The 21574-nt window shown below is 39.8% G+C and overlaps 1 protein-coding gene across 1 annotated transcript in view; it reads right to left on the reverse strand.

The window, feature by feature from the left end:
• The window catches only part of MFSD4A (major facilitator superfamily domain containing 4A), a 53247-nt gene extending 38814 nt beyond the window's left edge, over positions 1 to 14433 (reverse strand). The window contains exon 1 of the mRNA XM_015817792.1: positions 14108 to 14433. Within this exon, the coding sequence (XP_015673278.1) occupies positions 14108 to 14340 (233 nt within the window). The 5' untranslated portion in view covers positions 14341 to 14433. The remainder of the gene's footprint in view (positions 1 to 14107) is intronic.
• Between the last annotated feature and the right edge of the window lie 7141 nt (positions 14434 to 21574).

Below are 21574 nucleotides of genomic sequence, written 5' to 3' on the forward strand. Positions count from 1 at the left end.
AGCAATTATGGCAGTCCCAGTTGCTATCATTAGATGAATCCCAAGCGATCACAGAGTCCGTGGTCATGTGATCACCATTTATGATCTCCTGCCAGCTTCCTCATTGACTTTTCTTTTTTGGAAGCTGGCAGGGAAGGTTGCAAATAACAATCATGTGACCTTGAGACACTATGACCTTTCTAGTTGTTGAGCACCTGAATTGCAATCATATCCTGGGGATACTGCAATGGCCACGACTTATTGTAAGACTACAGACCTATCATAAAACTCCCTAATTCAGTGCTGTTGTAACTTCAAACCATAGCTTAATGAGAGTCCTGTCCTAAGCCAACATCTTCACTTAATAAGGCTTGCAAATACATACACTTGCAGTATAGAGACAAGTTCCTTCCAAAAGTTCAGCAAGTGTTCTAAATCAAAGCGGCATGCAGAACAATAGTCAGGTGGAGTCCAAAGGTCACAGTTTGTAGTGGATTCATTGGCTGGTTCAGGTTCAAAATCTGGATTGCAAGGTTCACAAATCAAGGCACATGGAGTAAGAATTAATGGGCAATTGTTGTTAATGGATAGCTTTGTGCTTGCTGCTCCATTTTAACAGAAACGGTCCTGGTGTATCTTATTTGGCAGGGTGACAGTTCTGATGCTGAGCAGTCTCACAGAGTAACTTTTTTTAAATCTCTTTGCAGGCCACCAAACACTTGCAGTAATCCCACACTCTCATCTTCACAGAGTGACAGCAGTTGTGACTGCTGGTTGTTGTTTTGTACCACCACTTCTGCTTGCTCAGATGGCAGTTCATCTGGTAGCCCTGAAGTTGATTGTTCCTCCTCTGTCAGCACTTCTGGATCGGGCACTTATTAGTCATTATTGGTCCTCTCCTCTGACTCCAAATCTGAGCCTACCAACAATTACCAAGTAATCATTTCACCAGGACTACCTGTAACCTTCAGTTTGTGTGGAAGATGTACCATATACACTTGGAGAGAAACTGAGAAAAAATAGATTTGGCTTATATGTGGATGGACTTATCCACAAGTGTATACCCTAATGCTTTAAAAAAAAACACCTGTATTTCCCCTATGTACTCACATATATAGTAAGCCCATATATGGATAAGCCATCCCTCAAATATTTGACCAAAATACCATGAAAACTGTGATTTATCTTCAGGTGGCATATTTTTCACCATAGTTTGGTTAAAATTTGAAGGTCAGCTTATGCACAGACAGCCTTATATGCAAGTATATCCAGTATCTTTAGCTTTTTGTGAGATTGGCAGCTGTATCAATTAGGTAAGTAAATATGGTAAGTGGTCTGATATAGTAAGATGGTTTATTACAGAAGTTTCAGTGTAACGAAGCATAAAGAAACTTTTGCAATCACAATTTAAAAATAAAATTAATCAAGCTTAGCCTGGTATGTGAATACAAGCACTAGATTTCTATCTAAAAAGGTTAAATCATGGCAACTGAATCAAAGTTTATTAAAGCTGAGATGTTTCATTACTCATCCAAGTAATTTCTTCAGTAAAAATGAAAATGTTGGATATAATAATAATAATAATAATAATAATAATAATAATAATAATAATAATAATAATAATAATAATAATAATAATAATAATAAAGTTGGAAGGGACCTTGGAGGTCATCGAGTCCAACCCCCTGCCCAGGCAGGAACCCTGCACCATTTCAGACAAACGGCTGTCCAGTCTCTTCTTAAAAACTTCCAGTGTTGGAGCATTCACCACTTCTGGAGGCAGGTTGTTCCATTGGTTAATTGTTCTAACTGTCAGGAAGTTTCTCCTTAGTTCTAGATTGCTTCTCTCCTTGATCAATTTCCACCCATTGCTTCTCGTCCTGCCTTCAGGCGCCTTGGAGAATAGCTTGACTCCCTCTTCTTTGTGGCAGCCCCTGAGATATTGGAACACTGCTATCATGTCCCCCCTCGTCCTTCTCTTCGTTAAACTAGACATACTCAGTTCCAGAAACCGTTCCTTATATGTTTTAGCCTCCAGTCCCCTAATCATCTTTGTTGCTCTTCTCTGTACTCTTTCTAGAGTCTCAGCATCATTAGAATGAACCAACTCTTGCTCTTCCCCAAAATGAAAAGCAACATGTAAATGAAGACTCAATCATCCAGGTCAAAAGTATCTAAAAAGGTTAAATCATGGCAACTGGACCAAAGTTTTCTAGATTTCTAATTTACATTGTTAAATATGTTATGCAAAGTAGCCATACTCTTCCTGCACTATAGGAGGGCTATACCTTGGTGGAGCACTCAGGCTTTCAATGGAGACCATCCCATGTTCAGTCCTTATAGGGCCATGTTCAATCCTTATAGGGTCAAGAAAGACCTTTGCTTTACACCCAAGCATTGTTACTAACTAATATCATCAGAATTTAATTATGTGAACCGATAGTCAAATTCAGTCTAAGGCAAATTCTTAGCTATATAGAAAATTGGTGGTAAGGAAAAACTTAATCTGTTGGTTAAGGCTTTCAACCTTTATCTAGATAAAATGAGGTTGATATTGGACAATAACTTCAAAGAAGGAACTAGTCAGAAATTAGAATTACAAGCAACTACCCAGATACAGATGAGTAGCCAAGAGTCACTGTACACAGATTTGCATTACATATCCAGAGGGTACAATATCCCACTGACACTTCCAGTATGACTTTGAATTACAAAGGGCAACGAACATTTTCACACATGCCACAAAATCAACTTCACCTGCCTGTGCTGTAAGTATAAAGCATGTACTTCAAATTGAAATGTAAATTTGATTTTCTGTTAAAAGAACTCCCCTAACCCACACATATAAATAGCACAAATGGTCTTCAAAATGCTTTCAAGCACAGGTCTGGAAATGGTTGCTAAGAATATTGTGGGCTGCAAGAAAAAACCATCAATCAATACTGGAACAAATAATGACTTGCTACTACTCCCTTGAGAAGATGATATGCAAGCAGGCATGTGACACAAATCAATGTCAGAAAAAATTACTGTTTTGTAAGTATGGGAGAAGTAAAAGAAGGGAAACTGATAAGTAGAAGGATTACAGAACTGCTTTTTGTTAGAGCTACAAATTCATACGAGAAATAGCTTGAGATAGTATTTGTCCATAGTCACAAGGAATTGCCCTAAATAATTCCTAAGATGGAATTCCCATAAGAGGGAGGGAAGTAACTCTTCTAAATATTTTTTTAAAACCAATAGAATAACATAATTCATTCTAATTGTAACCTTCACATTTAAAAGTATTATCCTTTTGGACAATAGATGTGTGGGAGAAACAAGACTATCCTGCTTGCTTGTTTGTCAGAGGCATGTGGTTGACATCTCAGAAACTGAGCCTTGAAACTGACAGGCATTATTAGGTCCTCCCTAAAAGGATTCTTCCACAGTCAGTATTCACCATGCTAGCAACACTCATATATTCTGAAATAATCTTCCAGACAGCTGAACAAAAATTTATACTTTCATAAATGCATTAAAATCTAAACATTTTCAAGTCCTGCACAAAAGTATACTTTGAAATTTAGAAAAGAACAGTAAGTTATTAAACAACTGTAATAACTCTAAAGCAGCCTGGGTGGATTCAACAACTGCACCATGTTTTTTAGACAGTGGAGGATCCAATAGTGAGAAAAAAAACTTTTCTTAATAAAAGAAAAGCCTAAAGTGGGAAATAAGAAAAGGCTGAAGCTGGAAGGAGCACGTTAGAGAACTACAATTAAATATAGAATGGCAATGACACACTGTATTATCTATTGTGTGCTAAACCAGCGTTTTTCAAACTTGGCAACTTGAAGATGGGTGGACTTCTACTCCCAGAATTTCCCAGCCATTTAAGGACACACACACTAGGGGTGCAGAGCCACTGTGATTTGAGGACCACATTTATTATTTAGTGCACTGTATACATATGTGAATTTATTTTAAAATGTGGGGTACAGATAAATAAGACCAGAGCAACAGGATCAATATATTTGGAAAGACGTGAGTATTTTTAGGATGTTCTTATCCAGCAATCTCTCTATTCAGTGACTGGATTCATATATAGGTAGTCCAAAATTTACAACAGCAATTGGGATCAGAATTTCAATCACTAAATCGAATGGTCATAAAGCATGAATGCACTGTTTGGTGAGGCAATCACAGTTGCCATTGTTAACCAGATCTAATGGTCATTAGGTGAAGAAAAAAGCAAGTCAATGGGAAAGCTGGCAGGAAGTAGCGAGTCCCAGGTGGCTGGCAAGCAAGCAGGGAAGTGATTGCTGCTAAATGAGGAAGGCATGAAGGGGTCCATAAGAGTGTAAGGGATGCACAGCAGAATTTGGGAGAGGCATGCAGGTGTGTGTGTGGAGGAGGTGTGGTTGGGACTGAGGAAGGTGTGCAAGGGTCCGTGGAAGTGCAATGATAGTCTGTGTGGGTGCCCAAAGGTGCGAGTGAGGCATAGCGAGGATTGGGGTGTTATCTGGGGTTGCTCAGGAGGCACAGCAAGGGCCAGGAAGGGTACACAGGGGCATACAAGGTGTGAATGTCAGGGAGGGTATAGAAGGTTGTGATGGAGGTAAGGTGAAAGTTGGAGAGGGTGCACAGCATGAGTGGCACGAGCACAGTGGAGCTGGGGGAGACTTATCCCAGCCACTTGCAACCTGCCCTGCCAGGTTCCCCACTGAGTTTCTAGGGAAGCTGGCAGGGAAGGTCACAAATGGCAATCATGTGATTGAAAGACACTGCAATCATCATAAGTATGAACTAGTTGTCAACTACCTGGATTGCAATCTTGTGACTATGGGTGCACTAGGACGGCTGGAACTCCAAGAACCGGTCAAAACCACCATTTGTTCAGTGCCATTGTAACTTTGAATGGTTTGAATGAATGGTCATAAGTCAAGACTACTTGTATTGTATTTAGCCGTGCTTCAAGGATTATAAAAAATATGGTTTGTTAATTAAGCTGCATGGAAGAGGCAATCATTCAGTTGACAAACATAAAACAGAGCTATGTGGCCCTAGGCATATATTTTGCGAAGGGAAATTTAAGAAAACTTACAAATGATTAAACTATTGCACTAATATTTCCCCACAAACTAGATTTTCTTTAAGAGTTTATAAAATAGAATAGAGCTGCACATTGAGGAAGAAATACAATAAACAAGCAGGAGATAGCTATAACCAGATAGCTAACAAAAGATGGGTTAAATACAAGATGCTATAGCAACGCCTTTGTGTAGAACATGTGAGAACGTGCAATATATTAAGACTGATTGAGGGGTCTTTGGTGCTCTCTGAATTTTGTTGTTTTCTTGCAGAAGTACCCAAACTACCATAGGTAACATCGTCAGTGGTAGCACTTTAGCACTGATGAAGTTACCTAGTTTGGGTAGTGAAATATCTGCAAGAAAACAACCAAGTTCAAAGAGTATCAGGACACCTTCAGTTCAACCCCCAGCTACAAATATTCTCCCTTATTGATAAGACTGATTGGCATGCCAGAACACTTGATTACTCTTCCAAAGAGGTTTTTTTTAAATATATAACAAAAAAGTACTGCAAAAATTGAGTTTAGAGAAACGGGCTCAAAATAGGGAAAGGGGTGATATTAGTATACATGTTATCCCCATCGCTCTTTATGTTCAGTGAATCTAGTCATATGAATAGCAAGATTGGAAAGATGATGGCCTAAATGAAACTATGAAGCTGAAACACTATATATAAGAAATTCAGATGGCAATATTTTGTTAGCAGATAGTAAAGAAGATTTAGAATAGCTTATAATGAAAGTAAATAATGCAATGTGAAAAGTCCAGACTCCTGCTAAATATTAAGACAAAGTTAATGTCAATCAACTTGATTAGTAAACTTTAAATGGGTGCCAAAAAAGGAAAGGTGATAAGTTAATGTCAATCAACTTGATTAGTAAACTTTAAATGGGTGCCAAAAAAGGAAAGGTAATAGTTTGTTTGCTCAGGCTCAAGAAAAGATACATTACTGATTAAAGAGGAGATTAATCTCATAGTGACAAGGTTAGGTAAGATCAGAACAGTTAAACCAATGGTCTTTCCATTGATAATGTAGGACCTATGAAAAAGAAAGAGTGAGAGAAAGAAAATAGACATCTTCAAATTAGGGATCAGTAGGTAGTGACTGAAAGTACCATGGACTGCAACAAAACCAGTCAGTTACAACAAGAAATTATTTACTTCTCTGTTTAGATGAATAGACAGAATCAAGAAATTACAAAGCATTCCTGGAAGAGCTATGCATTTGTCCATGCATGTGCCAAGAATCAAGTCACTGGAATCCATCAAAGCTGCAATATCCGAGTCCCCAGGTAAATATTAAGACTTAAATCATGGTTTAAAATCCAACAGTTTTTAAAGTTCATCAATACATGAAGTGAAAAACAAATCATATTGTAGTTTAGAGAAATTTGTGGCCTGCATGTTTCTTCTGATTGTAAATTCTGACCATAAAATTGGCAATAGCCAGCATAATAAAAATATTTCCTTAATGTCACTCTCAACTTTCAACCTCAGACTGTTAATAAGGCATTAGCCTATTAACAAAAACTTTGTTTCCCTGTTTGATAAAAAAAAAACAAAGACAAAAAATAAGCCTATCATATACTTCTTTATAATTTCAAGAAAGAATTAAGGATTTGTAATGCAGAAAGCAATGTGTACTGAAATCTATCATAAAAGAGTGCCACACTAAATATAACAGAGTGAGTTTAAAAGCATTATGCGTTGTTTTTAGGGAAAAAATTGTTCACAAAAACACAATAGATATACAGTACTGCCAACTCTTGTGATATGTCTCATTATCTTTGATTATCTCTCTCCCCACTCCATCTCTAGCACACATTTAGAGACTTATGAATTTAACATGAGTTTCTTTCATATTCTTTTGACATCTCATATCTTCCAAGAGAAGTATAAATTCTGAACCCCCTGATGGGTCAAAACAAGAATGCCAATAAAAATAATGGAATCTTTTTAGATGATCTAAGCATCACATGTAGTGCAAGACAAACTCTTCATGATAGGAGACTGATATTTGTGAGCACTGGGGTCTGCAGCTGTTAGTTTAAGGATGTTCTTCCAACAGTAAGTCTCCAGCAAGGGGTAATTGCATTTCTCTTTCCAAATATAGTAATAAGAAGATTTTCCTCTATTAACCCAAGAATTTAAGGTAGTTTAAATAATGGACTGATCCTTTTTGAGGCCCACCACTTCAAAGTAGATTTTAGCACAAATTGACTTGATTTGCAAATCTTCAGGAGGAGGATCTCAAGTCTCAATATTCTTTGCTGGTACCAATAAAGGAGAATATTTGTAGCTCATGGTTGAACTATGGAGTCCTTGGTGCTCTCTGAAATTGTTTTCTTACAGACATCTCATTACTCAAACTAGGTAACATGATCAGTGCTAGTAAGGAATGGGGTTTCTTTCCATTTATATTGGCTTGTTCTGTCAGTAAGAGTAGTCTTGGGGGTCGTTTGGTTGGGCTCTTTACTGTTAACTTGTTTGCCAGTTCCTTGATTGGGGTATTGTTTACTACTTGATTGTTGGTCTGATGGTAATGTTAGTGTTAATCTATGCTCATCTGGATGCTGATTGCTAGTGGGAGCTGTTTTGGTCTTTTTGTTTCCTTTTTATATCTTTTGCATAGTATGCAGATGTTACTTATGTCTATGTGTCTATTGATGACAAATTTGTTACCCAGGTTTCCAGGAGTTCTCTCACATTTTTGGATTTGGCTTGGTCTAGGATGGTCACAGTTTTCCAGTTGAAACAATGATTAAGTCTGTCCATATGTTGTGAAATTAAAGAGTTTTCATCAGATCTTCTGACTCCTAGTTGGTGTTCATGGATGCTTTCTGCTAGTCTTCAGTGTGTTTGGGCTAAGTAGCTGTTGCAATAGAGTGTTTCAGTTTTTACACTGTAGGTGGCAGATGACTCCTGTGGGAATCTATGGGAACACTACTTTCAGGACTCAGTGGAGGTTGTAATGCAATATCTAGAATTGATAGCACTCCCACAAATACAACTCAAAATATGGATCAGCTATATAGATGACACCATCACCTTACTAAAAAAAAGGACCAATTAGGGAACACCCACAAAACCATCAACAACATTTTCAAAGGAATCCAATTCACCAGGGAAGAAGAAAACAACATCTCATTACTCTTCCTGGATATCCTGATCAGCAGAGACTATGATGGCAAACTAGAAACATAAGAGTACCACAAACCACCCACACCAATCAGTGCTCCACTATCACAGTAATAATCCAACCTTCTACAAGAGAAGCTGTAAGAGCTCTATTTAGATGAGCACACACACACTGCAGAAACACTGAAAAGCAGAAAAGGAAACAGGTTATCTTATTCTATACAACATCTTCCAATAAAATGGATGTCCACACAACTTCATCAAAAAATGTCTGACCACTCAACCCAATATAGCACAACCAATACAACACTGCCAATAACAAAATCATCCCAGAAACCACCAATAGACTACTACAACCTCATGGAATCATACCAATTAAAGCCCTCCAAAACATCCTAAGCAAACCAAGAGACCCAGAAGAAAAAATAGGCACTACTTACAAAATACAGTGTAAAGACATCAAGAGCCTAGGAACACTATGAACTGAATTGAATGAACATACAACTAATAAATGAGAATATTTATAGCTCAAGGTTGAGATGATGGGTCCTTGGTTGTTTCTGACTTTGTTTTTTTGCAAATGTTTAATTACCCAAACTAGATAACATCATCAGTAAGATCACCAAGGACCCCTCATATACACACAAGTGAAAAGCTGTACACCTGGACATGGTGTCGACTGCTACAAAGATATCCACCACATATGTAAAAGGTGTATCTTCATGTCATCTGACTGACCATCAGTGAGATTAAACAATTATTTTTTATTCACTGATTTTTTTAAAGAGCCGTAGTGGCACAGTGGTTAGAATGTAGTATTGCAGGCTAATTCTGCCTACTGCCAGCAGTTCAATTCTCACTGGTTTAAGGTTGACTCAGCCTTCAACCCTTCTGAGGTTAGTAAAATGAGGATCCAGATTGTTAAGGACAATATGCTGACTCTGTAAGCCGCTTAGAGAGCACTGTAAAGCACTCTGAAGCAGTATATAAGTCTAAGTGTTATTGCTATTTAAAATAAATCTGTGCAATTTTGACCCTACCAACCTTTTCTTGGCCCTTGCGAAGGTAGCCCAATGGAATGTAGAAGCCTGCTTCAAATTGGAAAGGTTCATGAAAGCCCCTCCCAGTTTTACAATATCCAAGACCAAAACACAGTAACTAACTATGTTATACATGTGAAGCATTCACATTTGTTCAAATAAAATTGGAAAGTCAGCTATTAGGCTAGTATATAACAACCAAAGGGTTGGACTAGGAGACCCATGTTTATGTCCTATCAAAAAGCAGAAGGAAGTTCAAGCAATTAATCCATCCAATTCAGTACTGTCCACATGGATTGGGAATAAAATGTGTATTATACTTCATTAGGTTTAACAATTTGTTGTTAACTATTTTATTAAAAAAATAAAAGTTCTCAAGCTTAAAAAAAGCTAAAAATTCTAATCTTGCCTTCTTTCAGGGACACCATAACACAGCTGTATTCTTTGAGATGTTCAGAGACCAGAAATAAATAAATAAGCAAGTAGCCTCCCTCACTGCAAGAAGATTGCTGAATGAATTATCTGCCACATTGCAGTAAGAGGTTTGGACCCAGAGGTCCCATTCACATGTCTTGGTTGACCCAAGGGAGCCCTGCTGAATCATCTCCCACTACGTCAGCAGCACGAGTCACAATGTCTTTAGCCATTTTCTACGTCCTAACTAATGGAGGCTGCTGCTTGCTTTTTCATATGTTCATATATTAGAGATGACCAGGCTGACCTGGACGGTGGAGTCAATACATCATGTATAGGTAGCATGAAATAAACTTGTAGCACTTTTCAATTCTATCCCGGCTCCTGGTTTCTTGCACCTGACAGTTACTGTTTCTTTGAATGCAGATTAAACAGTGGAATAGCAGCACTGCAGATTTTTTTGGGGGGGAAGGGGGGGCGGGGGTTTATCATTCTTCCTCTTGCTGGATCCAACTGGTTAAAGCAGAGGAGAAGTGTAGATGACTCTAAAAAGACAGTCATGATGGGGTGCTAGGGGATACTTCTTTAAAGGACTTCTCTAGGAATTTGCCTCAGTCATATAGAGACAAGTTACTCGCAAGTAGTCCATAATGCAAATGCTTGAGAAGAGTTATCTTAGCCCCCCAACTAAGCCCAATTTATCTGGGGATAAAAATAATGTCTTCTTTGAATTAACAATCAGGATCACTTAACTGAATGCTTCTAATTCCATTACACAGTAACTCATTGTTTCTGTAGATTAAATTAAGAATGTTGTGAATGAGTTAACAGATAAAGACAAATCACATGTTGGACAACTATGTCAATAGATTTTAGTTTTAGGACTTGGTTGGAAAATTAATTTTTAGATGTAAAAATATCATTTAAGTCAATATCAGTTCAAATAACTTCCCGGAAGATAGCAGCAGTTAGAGAAACATGTGTTATCCAAACACTGCACAGAGAGAAGCCATCATTTTTATAATGTCTTGAAAAGTAACTGCTGAGATCCAGATGATGGAGCATTAAGGATTTCATGGGGAGGGGCAGGAGGGGGGAGAGAGAGCTAAAAGGCATTCAAAAGTATTTTGTTCTCTAAGTCAATTAGTTGTCCACAACTGTGTTAAACACAACCATCAACATTTTTCCCTTCCAGATGCAATTGATCACCCAATGACAAGAATAGAATTCTTCAGTATTAGTTTATAACACCTATAGAAGAGAATATATGTTGCTCAGGGTTGAATGGAGGAGTCCTTGGTGCAAGCAAGCAACCAAGCTTAGAGAGCACCAAGGACTCCACAGTTATTAACATCTGTCTACCTAACAATTAGGAAGTAGCCTTCTCTCTCTGTTTTTCCCTAGTAAAGTGAGAATTTTAGCATATTTCATAACTCAGAAAACATACTGTACATTGCACAATATGTACATTGTACATATTAATATAAAACCTAGCTAATGTTCTTGCAAGTTCAATTGAGGTTCTACAAACTTGCACATCAAGGCTATGATATACTAGCTGACCTGTATAGAAGTTAATTGCAGTCTCAGTTCTCAGACTACATCTAATGGAATGCTGGGAATTAATTGACATACTTAGGACTGTTGCGAAAAATGCAATATTGATCAACAATGATTAGCCTATAGAATCTTTAAGAAACAATTTGCCAATGAATTTTACTTTAATGATAAAAATACATGACCAAGCAGTTTCTTTCATGCTTAAATAGGCTGTTACTGTAGATAATGCATGTAACATACATGACTCTCTGGAAAGAATAGAGCCCTTTTAGCATTCTAAATGCCATAATCATTTAATCTGCTTTTAATTTCATTTTTCCTTTAAAGGGTCATTGGACAGAACCAAATTATAGAAATGTCTTAGAAGAATGATGCTGGGCAATAACAGAGCAAGATTCTGACATAGAAGACACTGTCCAATATTGCCAAGACAGATGATTAGAAATCAAGATGTAATCCCATACTTTTCTCAAAATGGTCCAAACCAATTCACACACAATTTCTCTTTTATTAATAAGTGACAGCTTCTCTGTGATCTTGTCCACATAAATCATACATTTATAAAAAATTCTATTCTAAAGATTTTATGGAACAATTTCACATCACACTGTAAAGTTGAAGTCAAATAATTATATAGGATGATGTATGTTCAGGCATACCAATAGTTAAAAGTTCAAGCAGGACTGTTCTTTTTGACATCATAATTATGACGTTGAAAAGAATAATTAGTGTGATTGATTTTATTCAGAGTTGTGGTAATGGAAGAGTGTCTTTGCTTACAAAACTGTTGTTACATGAATATTTTGTGTGCTTGTCTTGATTCAAGAAATTCCAAAACATGCATTGATCATGAGACTATTAAATATTATGCAAACATCCTACGAGTTAAAAGAATTGGGTTTTAAAGATTAATTGATCAAAATACAGTCAACAACACCTTTAAAACACCTAGATTTAGAACATGTAGATCGTTAAAACTTTTTTCCAGATTAAACATCAGTTGACAGTTATTAATCATACGTTAAAATGGGAACCTAGAACAAATTGAATCAAGACTATAATATAGCAATTATAAGACACAAATTGGGAGTAAGATGGGGAAATTACTGTTCATGTTTTCTGCTTTACAGGGATCATTTCCTTATTAATTGTTCATCAATGATTTAAAAAGAATCACATCATCTTGTCCTGGAACTCTGTATGAAAATGGAGTATTTACTATTTTACCGTACATCAACTTAAATGCTTATTGGCCACTAGATGTTAACTGCCAGCTTTTCAGAGAAGAAGACAGCTTGAATCTGGACACTGAGGTTATTAAAACAAGTCCTTTACAACAAACCTCTTAGATTACAAAGAGAAATTCTCAGCATGATTTCTGCAGCCTGAGGTTTCTATGTCAATGTCCATCAGGCATGCTGCGTTCTGCTGGTTCCCCACTGTAGATCCTTCTGGGATCCTGCCACATGCTCCATTTTCCCCGAAGTCTGCAACCACCTCTATGCAGGCAAAAGAGTTCACATAAGCACAATGATGTCATGTGAACAGACCCAAGGGTTGCTAGTATAGGCCCTGGAAGGTGATCCTACAGCACGGTTGATTTCTGTGGGATTTCTCAACTGACAGGTACATGGTTATTACATAAATATCATTTTGCACGGCCCCTGTTCATATTTGGCCAGATTACTTTGATCTTATTTAGATAAGCCCTCTGAAAGTTATTGGAGGATATGTTTTAAATAATTCACAAAGAAGCACATTGCTTTTTGAACCCAGATATTGGTTTAATTTGCAAAAAGTCAAACTTAACTAGCAAAAGCAATAAAATGTGGGAAAGTGTGTATGTGTGTGTGTGTTGTATTCACAAACTGCCTGTATAAGAAGCATATCTAAGAGGGATATTGACATTTCTTGGTTAACTGCTTCTAAGATAACTGACTCTAAATTTCCCTTGTGACTGCATCTCTATCATTGTTCAATCTTATTTCATTGTAATCTATCATTTAAACAAACAATTATGTACGTGGCTACTAAATGCTTGATTTTGGTGCGAAGGGCTGCTCTTAAAGACACAGGAACCAGGTTCTCCCTGAATAGGTTTTGCCCACTACTGTGTTAGGTGCCTACTCAATCTGACTCATCCACCCACACATCCAACCACCAGAAATGTCCTCTGGATTGTACCATCCATTAAACCCAGTCTCTGCAGCAACACATAGGCTACATTCATAAAGTTAAGCCATAGTTTGTGGGGGAACCACCGTGGCCTGCACATTAAAACATGTTTCCCCAAAACAAATCATTATATGGCTGGCTTTCCCCCCTTTTTCCTGACTTCACAATCCAAGCCAGACAGTCTGGTTTCTACCCCTTTTGCTTATATATTTAGGAACCAGGACTAAAACAGTATTGAGTAATTTTTAAAGGGAAAAAAAATTCCTTCAGTATTTTTGCCTGCTGGAGTCAATCCAACACCCATGTACCCGGAATTAAGTCCTGATTTATGCCCCAAACTTGAGGCTGGGACTTATGAGGAACTCGGCATGGATTTCAACAGGCATAGGTGCACCAAACTTTGCCCAAGATCCTTAATTTAGAAGGGCAGGAACTGCAGCATCAGATCTGTTCCAGCCTGGTAGCACCGGAAAACAGGCATGGGCACAGAAACAGGCACCGATTTCCAGGGCACAGCTTGGCACGCATCCCACCCAGCAAGTGATGGTCGACACCACCTCCCTGGATACTGAAAAGGTGCCCAGGGGGCAAAAGAGAAAGGGAGCTCCCTCCATCTCTCCCGGCCGGGGCAGCAGCATCATCGCTCCCAAAGGAACGAGGCGGCAGGCGATGCCGGCGGAGAAAGAGCCCGATACGCCGAGCCAAGAGCGGGAATTGCTGACTTACGTTCTCTTGAAAACGCCGCCCAAGCAGCTCCCGACCAGCAGGCAGAACTGCTGCGAGAAGAAGACCCAGGTGATCTGCGACAGCGAGCTCTGGGTCTGGCAGCGCAGGTCGAGCAGGGTGGGCCCCAGAAAGGCGATGCACAGGCCGAAGCTGAAGAAGACGCTCCAGTAGGTCAGCGTGGGCTGCAGGTTCCTCTTGAAGAGATTCGTCACCCGCGCATCCCACCGCCACATCCTCGGCTTGCGCTCCTGTCTTCGTCCGCCTTTCCTTCGCCGAGCAAGTCCCTGCTGGGACGGGCGGAGCGGCTCCAACAGGCGAGTGGCGCCCCCTAGTCACCCGCGCTCCGGATCCGCGCTCCGGGCAGCAGCGAGCCGGAACCTCGGGAAACCTCCTCCCTTCGGCCGAGCCAGCGCAGTCGCCTTTACGGCAGCGGGATCCTGCTCGAAAACACCTGCAACCGGATACCCCTCCCCGCCCGCCTGCCCCGCCTAGCCTCTCCGCCCAGCTGCGTCCCGATTCTCCCTCGCTCCCTCTCACGAGCGCCCGCCCTCCGCCTCAGCTGCCCCGATCCCGGGTCCGGCGGTTGCCAAGCCCCAAGCGGCTAAGTCGGCGTCTCCCCGTCCCCCCCCCCCCGCTGCCGCCGCAAGAGGAGGATGCGTATATCGCGCAAAGCGAGCGGACAGAGCCGTGCTGGATTGGCACTGGCTCCGCCCCCTTCATCCTAGAGGGCCGCGCATAAGCAACCGGCGGAGTCGCCTCTCTTGGCCGGCTCCCCTGGGCACCGGCTGCGATGGCGAAGAGCCGCCAAGGGAACCAGCCGGCTGCGACCCGCGCTCGCCCTTACGCCCAGCAACGGCTCGGTGGGTCACTCGCGGGGACGGGAGACGGCCGCGTTCTCCTCACGGCCACTTTTCTCCCATCACCGGGGAGCTGCGCCTAACCTTCCTCCGCATTGCCGCCTCCCTCGCCTCTAAGGAGCTCGATTGGCGCGCAAATGGGTCAGCTCTCCGCATGCAGCTCTTTCGCCGAAGGCTGCACACAACGAAACCGTGTCCCGGACGCTCGAGCATTGCCGCTTCCCGAAGATGGCATCTTTGGAGTTGGCGGGTTGTTTCAGATGTACCCGTTCTCTGACACGGAAGAGCCCGGAACTCCTCACCTGCCTGCCCTCAGTTAAGAACAGCGGCTCTTCCATTCGAGATGTTCTTATGAGACCCAATCATTTTTCCATAGGCAAACAACAACAACAACCACCATTTGAAACTACTCCACGGAGCTGAGATTTTTTCCTTTTATTTGCTTGTTTCCTCTATTCTTGAGAAATGGAGGTGCCGTAACTCACATTAAGAACAACTAAGTAAGTTGTTCTTCTGTTAAAACCATCAGCATTCACCTCCTGAATGGCCTATTCCTCTCCCCCAAACTGTGTAAAGGTTAAGAGGGAAGGAGTTCCTCTCCCCTTGCAATTAGGAACCAACAAAGAGATTTGAGGTCAGGTACTGTAAATAGCAACCTTCCCTTAGCTTTCCTTGGGCTGCTCTTTACATCAAGCAAACACTGTGTTTATTGCATTCACACAAGAGCTATCTTGTTACTTAAGTCTTGGCAAAATCCACGTGTTGCTAACACTCAATCAGATTATTCTTTGGGGAGTTGATTGCCATGGGTCATAACTGTTCTACAAAGTCAATTTCTTATTAAAATCATTTTCAGTGGAGAGCTTGGGCAGTCATAATGAAGAGGCATGCGACCACTAGAGAGTATGTGATGTGTGTGTTTATGTGTGCGTACAGACATTTACATATTGGCTATATGCTCAACAGCTGGTTCACACATTTCATGAGGACCTGGTTTACTTCACTCACAGCAAACGATCTTGACCAGGAAGAAGGTCACTACATTGTGTTAAGCTATCATCATGGAAACTTCATCACTTAAACTTTAAATGATGGTCGCACTTAAGTTTCACATATCCAAAAACTTTCAAACAGGAAATGTGATATGCCATGTTTTTTTTCTTTCACATTCCCCAGCTGATATGCAAAGAAAGGACCAATGTGTCCTTGCTCAAGACAATAAGTTGTCTACATTTGGATCTGGAATATTAAAAGAACAAATTCAGTGACTGAGAAAACTTTCCTGATTTTGTCAGAATTGAATTAAAGAAATAATATCTGGACATGTGCTCCCAGGGAAGACCATGGCATTTCTTCCTAACATCTTTTAGCTCCATGGTCCCTGTCTCCTGCTCCATTCCTTTAAAGCAGTAAGCTAAAACCTCGGGCCTTTTAAACTATATTGCAAAGTGTATCCAACATTTAGAGGCAATGGAAAATGCTTCGTACAACTCTTGTCCAATGAACTCAATCTTTTTTTCCTGGGTTCTAGTGTTTACTTTAAAAAATACAATATATATTATAGATATATATTATGTAGCAGGCTGGATTGGAGTTAATGTTCTGCTTGTGCAGAAAACTCCCTCTGGAGGAAGAAGAGTTTATAAATATTTTACCTGCTGCATTTGAAACAGTAACTCTTTCTTTTTTTAGAGCTTTCTTGCTTGCTTTCTTCCTCCAGCCTTATTCTTCCCAGGAAGTGCAGTACAGTACATGGGCAAATGAAGCAGAGATGATTCAATGACATGTTTTCCATTTCTCTACTCGAAATTTCTGGCAAGATTGACTGCAATGTACATTACAGTTAAGATAAAGGCAAAGACTGACTCAAGTTGAATTTGTCTTCTAGGTTTTTCGTGATAATATGGAAGTGATTTATTCATTTGTTTTATTATTATCCAAGTACTAAACAGTCCTTGCTTAGTTTTTCAAGATCAGCAAAGGTTGTTTAGCTCCTGCCACCTAATAGGGCATTAAACTAGCTTTAACAGTTAAAGTTCCCCAGACTTCCTCAAAAATTATTTCTCCAAGTCCAGGAGTGGGGGGGGGGGGAAAATCCCACAGTTCCATCCACATTCATAATTGTTCATTCATTGTAAAGGTCACTCTTGGGGGGAAAAACGTTAAATGTGTTCTTCCCTCCCATACTTGAAAAGGATGGCCATCCTGCAAAGATTTCCTACTGTGACTGGTGGAGCTTGTGTGATCAGATCAGATTGTGGTCTGAAGGTTTTGTCTTTAATTACCTATTATAAGGCAGGTGCCATGAAGACTCTCTTTAAGTCTTTAAAAATGTTAAGTTAATGAATTAAGCCTGTGTGTACTAACAATTGAATGTAATGCTACCATTTAAAGGAGAAGATACATAGAAAATCAGGAACAGCAACACCAAAACATTCAATCAGATGGTTTAAATCCTCTTCCTTGCCTCTTTGTTGAAACAGCACCAATTAAAATGTTGACAGGCAACTTATATCAGCTAGCCATAACTGTAAATATAACTTCCATCATTGTATGATCATTCTTTTGCTACTTTCCTATTCATGAAAAATCCCCAGTTATTGATAAATTAAATATAGGGATTGAACCAAGAAGACCTCTGCATCATTGACATACTATAATCTTTTAAAGTATTAAGAGTCCTGTGATTTCCCCCAAAATGTGGAATGGTGCAATTAATTATCCTAATTAGGTATTGGAAAAGATTGATCTATAATGCATTCCTGGGCAAATCTACTCAGAAATAATTCTCACTGGGCAATTATCCAAGGTATCATGCACACAGAAGGATTATGCCAGATGGACATAATCTAAATCAGATTTTCCCAATCTGTCACCCTTCAGAAGTGTTGAATTACACATCCTGTCATGTTTTTTTTTAGCTAGTATGCTCTTTGGAGAATAGGAGTTATAGTACAGCACATCTAGAGGTGATAAAGCAAATGCAGAACAATCCCTAAACTGCTATTATTTTAAAGGCTTAATTGGCTTCTCAGGTAACCAATAATTATACTGTATAATGTTCTCAATATTTTCTAGTTCCTTTTGGCAGATAGCTGTATTCAGATTTAGATATTGAATTTAATAGTGATAATATGATCTGTGGATAGGGCCACCTGCTTAACCCTGTCATCTTGTTGCTCAATGTCTCTGTTACATATCCTTTCATTATGGTGCCATTTTCGGTAATACCTGCTGCATAGACTGTCATATACTGTCCTCATTGTGGATATTTTTTTCTAAAAAAATTAAATGAAATCCCACAGATTCTGGAAGACTTCGACAAAATCCTTTAGTCTTGATATAACCACTAAACATTTTTCTTTTCTTTTATTCTTTATTTCTTTATGTTTCTGATATAATATGACCAGGTGGAATATAGGGTAGATACAGCATAGTTACTAGGTTAAATGGGTTCAAGTGCATTGAATAACTTAAAATGGTTTATAATCAGGTTTCCTTGATTCTGCAATGTTCTTATAGTCCAGAGGTGTCAAACTGCCGGCCTGCGGGCCGGATGCAACATAGTGAAACTGCGCCCCCCCCATTGCCGGCAATGGCAAAATAGTCATGATACGTCACGACACGTCATGTGACGTTGCGAGCTTGACACCCCTGTTATAGTCAATAGTTGCCTTCTCTGACACTAAATATATTCCTAACCCTTCCCTCTGAAATTGGAGATTTTTCTAGGCTAGGCGTCTGATCCACAAACCTGCCTTTCAGTCTATATCTTCCCAATTCCTCTACTACCAGTTGGGTAGTAGCAAGTGTTACTGGCTATTCCTTTCACTATGGAAATGCCTGGTTGCTTCTGACATGGAAGTAGTAGTAGTGGTACCAGTTATCTCCTCCTCCTGATATATAAACAGGGAGAAGATGCCCTGCTTTGGCTGATATTTCTGACACCCATCATCACATGTTCTCCCAGAAAATTATATTGGGATCTTCTGACTGGCTTCAGATTATACTTGTTTGGTTTCAACTTTGTGGGGTTGACACATCATGCTAAGTCACCTTGTGATTTGTATGGTTTTGGTTTAGTATATTGTGTGAACCCTAGCCCCTGGTACTTAGTAAAGTACCGTAGATGAGTGAATGAATAAGTAAGAATTTGAAAAAACATGGCCAAATAGATTTGGAAAGATAATCTATGACATGTGCTCATCATCCAGAGTCACTGTAAGAATCCTGTGATTTCACCTCAGAGTAGGGCTAATATGACTAGCTCAACCTACATGACTTACAATGATTTATTGCACCTCCAATAGCAATTGCATTCTTGTAATCGGTTTCATATTTTATTCTGCAGTGTTCCCACAGTTCCCATGCAACATTCTGCCCTTTCAACTCTTCTCAACTATAGGGTAAAACAGTTCAGAGTGTACATGGAAGGTGAAGGAAAAGGAGCAAAACAACATTTAGGGTTGGAAAATGTAGTGAAAGGTGGAAAGGAGATGCAGCTGTGGCTAGCTGAACTGAAAAAGATGCACAAGTTACCGTGCCTGTTTACCTCTCTCAGTAATAACTAGTCCAAGTGACTTCATAGGTGGGCAGGGATTTCTCCCCAATTCATCTCCAATGTGATGAATTCTATTTATTACAGTATTGTTTTTTTCTCCCTCTCAGGCAATTTTTGTATCAACTGGAGACTCAGGATGATTTTGGAGTGCCCTTCCCCCAAGAGACTCTTGGTGCTGCAATTTCTTATTCTGTGGCTGTTTACATTAGCAGCCTAAAGTAATAAAACAGAACTACCTTCTCTTTGGATCCTTTATTCTCAAGGCTGCTTCCTGAACATTTGGAAACAGCTGGTGACTTTAATTTACTTTCTTAATTTACTATTCCCTTCTGTTTTGTTGTTGCATCACGCAGAACAATTTAACCTTTTAGTGACAATCGGCAACATTAGAAGCCATAAAGATCCCAAAACTTTCTGGAATCTCACTGACAGGATAGAGTGAGCAATTGTATTTTTCTCACATTCTTCTTGCTCCAGCATTTGGGGGAGAGTTTCAATGGAAGCAATTTTATTTAACTGTAAATTCTACCACTCCTTGTGTAAATCAGAGTATTCCCCATCTGCTCTGCCATATCTATGATATTTCCTCTTTCCTCCACAGAGAGGAAAGGCCTGCAGATATTTTGCCCCTTTGTGGAGCACAATACCCACCCCACTGTACAGGTATACCTCGATTTACAACAATTCATTTAGTGACCGTTCAAAGTTACAACAGCACTGAAAAGTGACTTATGACAGTTTTTCATGCTTAATGACTGTTGCAGCATCCCCATGGTCATGTGATCAAAATTCAGCCACTGGGCAACTGGTTCATATTTATGACGGTTGCATCATCCCAGGGTCATGTAATGTCCTTTTGCAACCTTCTGACAAGCAAAGGCAACGAGGAAGCTAGTTTCACTTAACCACTGTGTTAATAACACCTGCAGTGATTCACTTAACAACCGTGGTAAGAAAAGTCATAAAATGAGGGAAAATTCACTAAACAACTGTCTTGATTAGCAACAGAAATTTTGGGCTCAATTGTGGTTGTACATTTTGGACTACCTGTATTTAAAGCTCCCTCTTTGACCTTGAGCCTAAAGAAATAACTCCCTAAACCAGTGGTTCTCAACCTGTGGGTCGGGACCCCATTTGGGGTCGATTGACCATTTCACGGGGGTCGCCAAGCAAGGCTGTCCGCCATTTTTTTTGTCCGCCATTTTGTTCCCCTTTTCCGGCGGGTGCCTTACCTCCCTTGGGCTGGGCCAGCTGGTGGTCGGCCTACTCCGTCTCTGCCGCTTGCCAGCTACACCTCGGCCGGCACAGGGGGCGGAACCACGCATGCGTGGCACTCCCGGGCAGGGAAAGTCCTCGACTTATGACCGGTTGGGTAGTCCTCGACTTACAACCGGTTTAGTCCTTGACTAAATAAATAAAGTGTAGGATGTTTCATCCACTTGAGTGCTCATTAAGGGGTGTAGCAAACAAATGTTTCATTGCTCAAAGAAGATTTATTGCTTCCACTATGTTAGTAAACCAGAAAGCAGGTGATTGGTTTTAGCAATGGTTCAAGGAAGTGGTGAAATACTTTGTAATGTTAATTAGTTAAAATAGCAGGGGTGGTAAACAAAGCAACATGATGAATGCCTTTAAGTCTGCCAATTAGATATTGGCAAACAACCAAGAAAATAGTTCAAGACTATTGGAATAATAGGTCAAATCTTTGCCATATTTGATGGTGAACTGATAGGAATGAAAAGGAAGAAGGACTTACCCTAGATCAAGTTATGCATCAATCATAATACAATCAAAAAGGCAGATCTTGTTTTGATGCTTATCCATGACCTTGCTGCCTTTCAAATCCTAGCACAATAAGTTCTCAAAGACAAAGGAATTCATTGAATTCCTGAAATCAGGAAAGGTCTAGTGGCACCTTTTCCATCAAAACATTTATTAAAATGCATGAGCTTCTGTGAGCTATGGCTGGCTTTGTTAAATTTATTTTATTTATTAAACAAATGTACTGTATATGGCTGCTTATCTGGATCAGTATAACTCTGGGCAGCA

The sequence above is a fragment of the Protobothrops mucrosquamatus genome, unplaced genomic scaffold (genome assembly GCF_001527695.2).
Source record: "Protobothrops mucrosquamatus isolate PMUCROS unplaced genomic scaffold, P.Mucros_1.0 scaffold638, whole genome shotgun sequence".
NCBI classification, from domain to species: Eukaryota; Metazoa; Chordata; class Lepidosauria; order Squamata; family Viperidae; genus Protobothrops; species Protobothrops mucrosquamatus.